Raw genomic sequence first — 12,420 nt, forward strand, 5'->3', positions numbered from 1 at the left:
AGAAACTATTTTGGAGGGCAGTATCCGCCGTATATACCATCGTATCAGTGTTAATAGAACCCCGTTGTAGCTGGGACGCATTGTCTTTAATCTCCTTTCTAATGACTTCAATTTTCTTACTAAAGAATTGCATAAAGTCATCAGCTGAGTGGGTTGAGCTACTGGAAGGGGTCCCTTGTTGGGTTAGCGATGCTACCGTACTAAACAAAAATTTAGGATCGTTTTTATTACGGTGGATGAGATTTGAGTAATATTTAGCTTTAGCTGAGGTAAGCATCCGTTTATAAGTTAATAAACCATCACTCCATGCTTGATGGTGCACCTCAAGTTTAGTCGTGCGCCATTTGCGTTCAAGCTTTCTGCATAATAATTTCTGAGCTCTAGTTTCTTCTGTAAACCACGGGGTGCGCTTTTTTGGAGCCTTTTTTAACTTTAGCGGTGCTATGTTATCAATGGTTTCGCGCAGGGTGTCGTTAAAGTTGTTAGTGAGGTTATCAATAGAGCCCACATACTTTGGGAATGGTGCCATAACCGAGGGCAGTAGGTCAGCAAGAGTTGTCGTTGTGGCCATATTAATGTTGCGGCTGCTATAGCAGTTATTATTATTATTAGTTTGACGAACATGCGTCTGAACCTCGAATTTTATAAGGTAATGATCGGACAATACTTTAGTATACGGGAGTATCGTAACTTTGGAGACGGTGATACCCCTGACAAGCACTAGATCTATCGTATTACCGTTGCGATGCGTGGGTTCATTTATTATTTGTGTGAGACCACAGCTATCAATTACAGTCTGGAGCGCTACGCACGGTGGGTCCGATGGGGTATTCATATGGATATTAAAGTCCCCCATTATGATTATATTATCGGCGTGTGTCACAAGATCAGCAACGAACTCTGAGAATTCATTGATAAAGTCCGAATAGGGCCCTGGGGGGCGGTAGATAACAGCCAGGTGTAGAGGCAGCGGTGTGACAGACTTCATAGTAAGCACCTCAAACGATTTATATTTATTATTTATGTTAGGACTAAGGTTAAAGTTTTCGTTGTATATTAGTGCGACCCCCCCACCCCTTTTAAGCGGACGGGCAATATGCGCATGTGTAAAGTTAGGAGGACATGCCTCATTTAGCGCAAAAAAGTCGTTTGGTTTAAGCCAGGTTTCGCTGAGACCGATGACGTTAAGATTGTTGTCTCTGATAATATCATTAACTTATAACGTTTTGGGAGACAATGATCTTATGTTTAAAAAACCTATATTATAGGTAGTGGGCTGTTTTAGGGAGTTTTTGATCAAATTATCCGTAGTAGCAATATTAATAATGTTGTGTTTATTATGCCCAGTGCATTTAGTATAGTTACGACCATATCTAGGAATTGATACGACAGGAATTTTCCGATTGTTTGTTGCTTTTAATAAACTGCACGCATCATGGTTAGCCACCTCAGTGACGGGGATTTTCCGATTGTTTGTTTGTTGCTTTGATAAACTGCACGCATCATAGTTAGCCACCTCGGTAGAACACATGTCCAACTCTGAAACACTCAAAGCTGAAAAAACTTGTTCTAATTTAACTGACTCCTTACCCAGACCAGTAGTCTCGCATTTTCCATTTAAATCTGGCTGCAGGATGGAGGGAAGTGGTGTTCTGTGGGGATTAGCCTTCTGCTTTGTTTTTAGCCCCGCTCGACATCCGCGTTTCCGATCACACCGCTGGCGTCTGCTCCGTAGACGGCCCCCGCTGCTACTATACTCCCCTGCTTCACAGGCCGCTGGATGTAGCCGCCGACGTATTCCCATGCTAGTTAGCATGTTTAGCACGCACGCGTCTATCAGTCCAAAACGGCCCGATATGTCCACATCCAGAAGTGTCTGGCGGTCGTACGTGATCACGGAGTGACCACGATGTGAGCCAGCCATAAAGTCTGTGGAATTGTCCGGTATTTCTGCCAAATGTTTCATCTTTAGCAGGAGCTCCGCGAGGACGCAGCCCGTTCGGGCGCCGCCATCTTGGAATCCATTGATGTTGAAATGTTGGCTCTTTCTCCATATTGGTTGTCAGTGACCACACCAGCGTGGTCACTCAGCTCATCAGGGAAGCCAGGGAGAACAAGAGGAACTTGGCTGTCCTGTAGCTGGACCTCGCAAATGCCTATGGATCCATACCCCACAAGCTGGTCGAAGAGGAACTGAACCGGCATCACATTCCAAAGATGTTCAGAGACCTCATCCTTTACTATGTCAACTTCCATCTGAGAGTTTCCTTGGGAACAACAACCTCCGACTGGCACAGGCTCGAAAAACGGATCATCACTGGCTGTACAATCTCAGTCATCCTCTTTGCACTCGCCTTGAACATGCTGGTGAAATCTGAGGAAGTTCAGTGTAGAGGGCCCCTCTCTAGGTCTTGAGTCCGACAGCCACCAATTCGAGCTTTCATGGACAACCTGACAGTGACCACTACATCTGTCCCAGGCTGCAGGTGGATCCTGAGTGGCTTTCAGGAAGTGATTTCCTGGAAGGTTACTGCAAGTTCTGCTTCTCACTTGGCACCACCAAAATACCATCCCTCACCGAGGAACCTGTGAAGAGCTTGGGAAAGGTGTTCAATTTCAGCCTGAGATACGCAGCCTCCACAAAAGCGTCCAACCAAGACCTGGAGACCTGGCTGGCCGTGGTGGACAAGTCTGGCCTTCCTGGCAAGTTCAAGGACTGTATTTACCAGCACGGGATTCTTCTTTTGATCCTCTGGCCCCTCATGGGTGTACGAAGTCCCCATTTCAACGGTGGACGGGTTTGAGATGAGAGTTAGTAGGTTCCTGTGCAGGTGGCTGGGACTGCCGTGAAGCCATAGCAGCATTTCTCTATACAGGCAGAAAAACAAGCTGGAGCTCCCCATCAGCAGCCTGAGCGAGGAGTTCATGGTGACGCGGTCCAGGGAGCTCCTACAATATTGGGAGTCCAGTGACCCCAAAGGTTGCCCAGGCTGGGATTGAAGTCAGGACGGGGCGGAAGTGGAGAGCTGCCGAGGCTGTGGATGTCGCAGAGTCAAGGCTACGGCAAAGGGTGTTGGTGGGAACAGTGGTGCAGGGGAGAGCTGGCTTAGGTAGCAGAAGAACACTTCTCTATGATAAGGCGCAGGGGAAAGAGGTCATTGATCTTCAAGAATCAGAATAACCCTATTTATCATTTCCATGTCAATTGCATTACAATCATTTGAGGTCTTGGATTTAAATTTTTTCACCATATCAATTATTTCCTTTTTTGTCATACCTTCGAAGAACATCGAGTTGGGATTCCTGTCTATAGTGTCATTCATGTCCTTAACTGACTCCGGATCTGGAATATTTTCCTCCAGATTCCGTCCAACGTTTACAAAGTACTTATTGAAGCTTTCAACTACTTTGTTCATATTGTCACTTTTTACATTTCCGTCTGAGAAGTATTTAGGATAATCCTTCTTAGCACATTTTTAATAATGCTATTTAGAATGCTCTCATATTGTTTTTGTTCCGGTCTAGTAACCGACTGTAATATTATTTCCTATGTGTTCATAGTATGGCAGTTAGCTTGTGCTTCTACAGTTTTTACTTGTTTTCTGTCTATGTAAAGTTTTGTTGTATAAATGTAATGTATTATTTTTGTAGCAAGCATTTTTCAGTCCCTTTGTCATTCATGGTTGATTGTCTTTCTTTTGCTTCTTGCTTCAATGGACAATGTTTGCCATAAAGCATCATGAAATAATTATTTTAAAATAACGTATGCATCATCTACATAATTTTCAATGTATACATTGTCCCAACTTTGATCTCTCATATCATTCTTGAAAACTGTCATACTTTGTTCAGTGCATATTATTCGAAATGTCTTTTAGTCATCAATGTTCCTATTCTTGCAGTTTCCGTCATAGATTATTAAGACTGGCAAATAGAGGTGGGAATCTTTGACACCTCACAATTTGATTACGATGACGATTCAAGAGCTACAATTCAATCAAAAATCGATTATTGATACATCTTTAGTTTATTTGTATTCAGGCAGCATTACATTTCTTTTTGTTTAACTAAATACATGTATATCACTTGCAACTTTAAAAAAATAATAATTTTTAATTTAAAAAAAGTTCCATCACATTTATAAAATTAATGGAAATGTGTGCAAAACTGGATATAAGTGCCCTATAATAAAGTAGCTAGTCGGATCTTTCAGGTAGCCAGCTCGCAGCAGTCAGCCAAATTTTAGAACTGTTTGCATTACTTTATTTACAATAAATAAAAGTAGATTATAAATGTCTACTAATCGATTTTATAATTGTTCATGTTGAATAGTGATGCATCTAAAAATCGATTATTGCCCCCACCTCTACTGGCAGATAATCACCGTTAACACCACTTGTGGTATTATTATCAAAATCCATCCATCCATTCATTTTCTACTGTGTGTCCCTTTTAGGGTTCCTGGAGCCTATTTCAGCTGCATTTGGAATCATTAGTAAAAATATTATCAATAAGTGTGGGACTGTGTCATGAGATTCTGCTTGGCCTTGAGATTTTAGGATATAAACTCAGGCTATACATTGTGTCTATAAAGTCGTTTATTAATAATTGAAATAGCTAGGAAATCATATGAAAATTAATCAAAACTACTAACATCACAAAAATGTAATATTGAAACAATGAAAGGAATGCTGAAATGTTATGTGTGCTCTACCCTACAGTATGCATCTGTGACATGGACCATAACTAAACCGTTATCAAATAAATTGGAAGCATTTGAGCTCAGAAGAATGCTAAAAATACTGTGGACAGATTTTAAAACAAACATCTTAAAAACAATTAATTTTAATAAACTACTACTAAATACAATTAAAACACGGAAACCTAAATATTTGGGCCAGGTAATCAGGAAAGACGGTATACATAGACAGCTATTAAAATGAAAGATGCATGGAAAGAGAGGAAGAGTGCGGACCAATTGTGAATGCGTCAGAAAGGCACAAGATCGAGAGAAATGGCGATCCATTGTATTCAACGTGAAAGCTGCGGATTAAACATGATGATGATGATTTCAATGGTTAGACATTCTAAGATATCAATAGCTAATGACATATTTTTTTTACCACTTTGTAGTTTAAGTTCTTCATCACACAACCCTTTTTGTTGGTTCTGTGGATATAATTTAGTTTGTGTTCTTTCAGGTCAAAATCCCTTCCTTTTTTAGCATCTATCCATGATTCTGACATAACTATCACTTTGTTTGTTCCAAAAATGCTTCAAATTGTTATAGAGTGCATACAAACTTCTGCTGTTGAAATTAATAATCGACAGTATGTTGTCAATTTTAATGTTTTCATTATATTGCTCGTCTGCATAATAAAAACAATTATCGGAGGAATGAAAGAAAAAAATTGTATATGTTGATCTATAACCTCCTCTAACTCTGGACTATTGTTATCTATACGCCTGAAAATTTCATTTCCATATATTCCTGTTCAGCAATATTTTTTGTTGCTCAATGAATGTTCATGAGTGTAGATGAAAGTGCACCTGAGTACAGATCTTCTTGTTTGGTAATCCCTTGGAGTGTTGTAATTTTGTAGTTTATTGTTGATATTTGTTTCCCGTCAGACTCCAATATCATTGTTATTTTGGGTTGCTCTGGGAGTTTCAATATATTTCCAGATCCTTGATGCCCTTAACAACTATCTGGCATTATTCATTTTGATGTAGATTTTGCAGTTGGTGCTTCAAGTTGCCCGAATTTTCCCCATTTCTTTAAGCCTTAGCTTTCTTGGCGATTTCAGCATTGCGTTTAGTGAGGGGTTCGTTCATGTACCCTTCAGCTTTTTTCCCTGTGTCAGTAATGCTATTTTGGATTTCCTGTTGGCAAGCTTCAAAATGATGACTGGCGTGGTGTTAATAACAACATCAATTTACTTTGATTGCAGAATGTTGACCACTTGCTGCTCAGTTGAAGCAGCGTCCATGTCGTCTATTTCTTTTTTTGATGTCAACTGCTCTTGTGTAAGATTGAGGTTTGATGCATATCCCTGCAATAATAATGTCATTCTGTCGTGTAAACTGATCCATTTCCTCATTGATGTTTTCCAAAACATTGATATTCCCCAGATTGGTGATCTCTTCTTGTCTGCTGTAGCTGTTGTCTCAATGCAGCCATCTCCACCTTGAAGTTCTTTAATTCAATGTTTTTTAGTTGCAACTTTTGTCACATGCTTCTATCTCCATTTTAATGTTGTCCACAACACTGCTGTGGTCCCAATGGATGTTATCTTGCTGCTTAGGATTCAACTGTTGGCGCAATGTTGCATTCTCCTCTTTCAGCTACTCCACCTCTTGTTTTAATGTCTTCACTGAAAATCTTCATTCCTTCTCTGAACTTTCCATCATATGATCATATGATCACAATTTTCTTTTCTCTCTCTAATAATCTGTTCTTGGAGATTTGCAACATATTTTTGTACACAATTGATAACGTGTTCATGGAGATTATTGACATTGCTTTGTACCTCATTTACGTAGTTTTGTAGAGTTCCTATTAACACTTTTAAAGGGGAATTGCACTTGTTTATAGTTATTTTGCCGATCGTTCACAATCATTATGAAAGACATGACGATGGATGGATTTAAAAAACAATGCATTCTAAATATTAAAAAAAACTAAATAAAGGGCTTCTCACATAAAATCCGATAACCATTCAAAAAGCTCCAACAATACTCCATTTACATTTCGTGATTTGAATAATAACTGAGTATTAGTGATATTGTATTTAAAAGCTTTAAAACAGACAATTTATAGCGGTGACATGATAACTTACTGTGTACCATTGTTTACATCATCGAGTGGTCTGCTGCTTTCTCGTTACTACATTACATATATACTAACATCATGTATATTAAACCCTAATGGAGGTGTTTGGATGTGTTTTTAGGGGCTTTATAGGCAAAACTGAACGGCTACCACAGGCCTACTTGTTGGCGAAATTCTGATCGAATTGATTAAATATTTAAAATGCATAAAAAAAATTATAATAACATAAAAAAAACATCCGTCATCATGTATTTCATGATGATTGTGAACGATGGGCAAAATTTCAAAAAAAGTGCAGTTCCCCGTTAAGTCCAGTTCCACTTTTGGTAATGCTCAATCGATGACTTCTTGTCATGCTAATGGTCGCTCGGCAGCGAAGTGATGCCATTGGTGTTGTTAGCTTAAGCTGCAAGCAGGAGCTCTAAAGTGTTTTTTTCATGTACCTTGCCAGAACTGCATCAGCCTTTCTTGCAGATCACTTGTGTGGTCAGAAGCACTGACCACACATGTGATGTCAATGTAGAGGTCATTGAAAATGTAATATTTCGTAATATAAATATACATACATACATACATACATACATTTTCTACCGCTTGTCCTTATTGGGGTTGTGGAGGGTGGGGGGTTAATGGACAAAATGTGCATGACAGCAGGTAACGAATTGTCTGTGCACCTACAACATAGGATTGTCTCAAAAGCACAAATTTGAGGAAGGCTACAGAAAAATATTTGCTGCTTTGAAGGTCCTAATGAACACAGTGGCCTCCATCATCTGTAAATGGAAGAAGTTTACAACCACCAGGACTCTTCCTAGAACTGGATAGCTGGAGCCTATCCCAGCTGCCCCCTGGACAAGTTGAGAAAAATAAATGTATGTCTACCAAAAATGTCCCAATCATTTGTATTCGTGTACATAAATGCCTTAATGGCCTGCTGAAACCCACTACTACCGACCACGCAGTCTGATAGTTTATATATCAATGATGAAATATTAACATTGCAACACATGCCAATACGGCCTTTTTAGTTTACTAAATTGCAATTTTAAATTTCCCGGGAGTTTCTTGTTGAAAACGTCGCGGAATGATGACGTATACCCGTGACGTCACGGACTGTGAGGAAATATTAGCATTGCGCACACACAAAGCTAAAAGTCGTCTGCTTTAACCGCATAATTATACAGTATTTTGGACATCTGTGTTGCTGAATCTTTTGCAATTTGTCAATTTAATAATGGAGACTATAAAGAACAATGCTGTTGGTGGAAAGTGGTGGATTCTAGCTGTCTTTAGCAACGAGACCCAGCCGGCGTTTCTTTGTTTGTTGTGAAAGCAGAGCGGTCAAGCGAACATGTTTTCTCTACGTCAACCAGCATGTTTTTGGATGGGGAAATTGTGATATATATCTTACTGAAGACATCCGTGGGTTATTCGTCGTTCTGCAGCAGCTGTGAGCTTGGCTCTTCGGCTTCTCTCTGAGACACAGTGTGTTCAACGCAGCAATCCGACCTCGAGGTATGTCTTAACAATCTTTACTTTACAATCTTTAAAATCTCACTAAAACACTATTAAAACAATAAGCAGATAAGGGATCTTCCAGAATTAGCCTAGTACATGTGTCTAATTACATCTGAAACACTTACACTGCCGTCGCCCGGAGCTGTCGCTTTTTTTTTCTTTTTTTTTTTTTCTAGTCCGTCGCTATCAATATCCTCAAACGCGAATCTTTCAACCTCGCTCAAGTTAATGGGGAAATTGTCGCTTTCTCGGTCAGAATCGCTTGCGCTGCTGGCGTCCACGATTGCAATCAATGGGTGGATGTGAGGAGTCCGGGCAGGACTTTTTTAAGAGCGACCAAAAGTTGTGAACTTTATTGTCAATTTTCTCTACTAAATCCTTTCATCAAAAATATCGCGAAATGATCAAGTATGACACATAGAATGGACCTGCTATCCCTGTTTAAATAATAAAATCTCATTTCAGTAGGCCTTTAAATTGGGACAATAACAATAGCATTAAACATTACATGCGATAGAATTAGCAACTATACCCATTCCAGCTGGATGTGAGATAACATACTAATCCACTCTAAAATTCAAAATCAATATCAACATCGTGTTTGTATTATAGGTTATAAGGTTTCATCTAAAAAATAGACACTTCAGAAAAAGAAAATTACACTCATTTTTAGTAGCATTCCCACCTACTGAATGCATACATTATGTAAATGTTTGGGAAAATTACATACATTCGGCTTGCTTCTGGGTTTTCTACTTCAAGCTCGTCGTTTTCTCTGGTAGAACACAAAAAAGATACATAGAAACAGATTAATAAAAGACGCCCATGTGTTATAAACACAACATACACAGTAATAAATATTGTTTAATCTTGATTCAGTTTAATATTTAATCTTAATATCAATTCGGGTAACTGTATTGCATCTTATAAGCATCACTTTAAAAGTGTCCAAGTGCAATCGCGAGCCGTCCGATTCCAACATTAGCCTTTGGCTAAACTGGAATACAGTATACATGCTTTAATTCATTAAAAAAATAATTTTAAAAGACATCAGACAGAAAACGAAGACGTGATAGTAGGTGGTCAATGGGACAAAATAAGCTGGATAACTGTAATTTAGGTGTCATCCTGACCCCTGATTAGCAAGCTGATGTAGCAAAAACGGTCCTAACGACTGTATTGATTATTAAGAATAAGCATTAATCTAGCAATGGTTAGGTTACGCGTAGTTATACATTTATATTGGCACCAGATAAAACGTGCATTAGAAGTGTGCAAATAAGGGGGAAAACAGAACATTCCTTTCTACCAAACTAGCCTGCTACAGCTTACAGCTAGCATGTCGGCATCCCCGACACTTTCCTAGCAGCGAACCCACCTGTCAGCTCCTCCTGCTGGGCTAATGTCGGCCTGTGGTGGCGCACACTCACAGTCCTCCTTCGCGTCGGAATTCATACGAGACTTTAACCTCACTTGTTTGGAATTGGGATGCGGCAAATTACTGTGTCAAGTCATCCACAGATTGGTCGACACGACTGTTGCAATTTACACGTGCAGTTAGAGGCAATTTACAAATAAAAACTTCATTCATAAGCTTCCAGCTAAGGGATCCCTACGAAGCCTGAGGTAAGCAGCCATCTTTGGCGTCACTGTCAGCCCACTACCCAGAGTGCACTACGGCAAAGCAACATCGTCTACGCTTGACGGAATGCATGAAACATTATTTTGTGTTTGTTTGTTTGTTTCCTGAAATTGAACACAAAATCTATAAGAATAGGGCATAAAGAAGTAACAAACAATACAATTATGGTTCATGGTTTAAAGGCCTACTGAAATTAGATTTTCTTATTTAAACGGGGATAGCAGGTCCATTCCATGTGTCATACTTGATCATTTCGCGATATTACCATATTTTTGCTGTAAGGACTAGGTAGAGAACATCCACGATAAAGTTAGCAACTTTCGGTGATAAGAGAAATACCCTGAACACTACCGAAAGTCGCAGACGATGACGTCACATGATTGATGGCTCCTCACATATTCACATTGTTTTTAATGGGAGCCTCCAACAAAAAGTGCTATTCGGACCGAGAAAACGACAATTTCCCCATTAATTTGAGCGAGGATGAAAGATTCGTGTTTGAGGATATTGAAAGGACGGACTGGGAAAAAAAAAAAAAAGTAAAAAAAAAAAACGCGATTGCATTGGGACGTATTCCAATGTTTTTAGACACATTTACTAGGTTAATTCTGGGAAATCACTTATCTTTCTACTGTGTTGCTAGTGTTTTAATGAGTTTAAAGGCCTACTGAAACCCACTACTACCCACCACGCAGTCTGATAGTTTATATATCAATGATGAAATATTAAAATTGCAACACATGCCAATACGGCAATTTTAAATTTCCCGGGACTTTTTTCTTGAAAACGTCGTGTAATGATGACGTGTACGCGTGATGTCATGGGCTGTTACGAATATGAGCGCTGCGCACACACACAGCTAAATGTCGTCTGCTTTAACGGCATAATTACACAGTGTTTTGGAGATCTGTGTTGCTGAATCTTTTGCAATTTGTCCAATTAATATTGGAGAAGTCACAGTAGAACAATGGAGTTGGTAAGCTTTAGCCTTTAGCCACACAAACACACGGTGATTCCTTCTTTAAAATTCACGGAGTTGAAACTTTCTTATGGATCACAGCGGGCATGGATCCCGACCACTTGTCAACCAGCAGTTTTCAGTGAGAAAATTGTGGTTAAAAAGTCGCCTCTTACCAGATATCAGCTGAGCTTGCGCATCCCGTACAGTTGCCGTCGACTTCCCTGAGACACTGCGCGTCAACACCCTGCCGTGGACGTACACTTCTGACTATCAGGTACTGTCAAACTCACTAAAACACTAGCAACACAATAGAAAGATAAGGGATTTCCCAGAATTATCCTTGTAAATGTGTCTAAAAACATATGAATCCGTCTCAATGCAACGCGATTGCAATTGCTTCTTTTTTTTTTAATAGTTTTTTTTTTCTAGTCCGTTGCTATCCTTAAACACGAATCTTTCATCCTCGCTCAAATTAATGGGGAAATTGTCGTTTTCTCAATCCGAATAGCACTTTTTGTTGGCGGCTCCCATTATAAACAATGTGAATATGTGAGGAGCCATCAACATGTGACGTCATCGTCTGCGACTTCAGGTAGAGGCAGGGCATATCTCTTAGCACCTTAAGTTGCGAACTTTATCGTTGATGTTCTCTACTAAATCCTTTCAGCAAAAATATAGCAATATCGCGAAATGATCAAGTATGACACATATAATGGACCTGCTATCCCCGTTTAAATAAGAAAATTTCATTTCAGTAGGCCTTTAATATTACCTGATAGTCGGAAGGGTGTCTCCACGGGTGTCTTGACGCCAAGGTCTCAGGGGAGTCGACGGCAGCTATGGACGGCACAAGCTCAGCTTTTCTCCGGTAAGAACTGACTTTTTAACCACAAATTTCTGACCAAAACCTGCTGGTTGACATGTGGTAGGGATCCATGTTCTCTTGACCGCGCTCTGATCCATAGGAAAGTTTCACCTCCAGCAATTTTAAACAAGGAATCACCGTGTGTTTATGTGGCTAAAGGCTAAAGCTTCCCAACTCCATCTTTGTACTGTGACTTCTCCAATTTTAATTGAACAAATTGCAAAAGATTCAGCAACACGGATGTCCAAAAAACTGTATAATTATGCCGTTAAAGCAGACGACATTTAGCTGTGTGTGTGCGCAGCGCTCATACTTCCTAAAAACCCGTGACGTCTTACGTACACGTCATCATTACACGACGTTTCGAAGACGAAACTCCCGGGAAATTTAAAATTGTAATTTAGTAAACTAAAAAGGCCGTATTGGCATGTGTTGCAATGTTAATATTTCATCATTGATATATAAACTATCAGACTGCGTGGTGGGTAGTAGTGGGTTTCAGTAGGCCTTTAAGTCAGGGGTCACCAACCTTTTTGAAACCAAGAGCTACTTCTTGGGTACTGATTAATGCGAAGGGCTACCAGTTTGATACACACTTAAAT

General features: G+C 39.7%; 1 protein-coding gene across 1 annotated transcript in view; it reads right to left on the reverse strand.

The window, feature by feature from the left end:
- Window positions 1-10,025, reverse strand: part of LOC133554664 (ubiquitin-protein ligase E3A-like) — a 51,402-nt gene extending 41,377 nt beyond the window's left edge. Inside the window, exons 1-2 of the mRNA XM_061903670.1 lie at window positions 9,729-10,025; window positions 9,081-9,125 (exon numbers count right to left, since the gene is read on the reverse strand). Of these exons, the coding sequence (XP_061759654.1) occupies window positions 9,081-9,125; window positions 9,729-9,805 (122 nt within the window). The 5' untranslated portion in view covers window positions 9,806-10,025. The remainder of the gene's footprint in view (window positions 1-9,080; window positions 9,126-9,728) is intronic.
- Window positions 10,026-12,420: the final 2,395 nt, after the last annotated feature.

This window comes from Nerophis ophidion, linkage group LG06 (assembly GCF_033978795.1).
Source record: "Nerophis ophidion isolate RoL-2023_Sa linkage group LG06, RoL_Noph_v1.0, whole genome shotgun sequence".
Taxonomy (NCBI): Eukaryota; Metazoa; Chordata; class Actinopteri; order Syngnathiformes; family Syngnathidae; genus Nerophis; species Nerophis ophidion.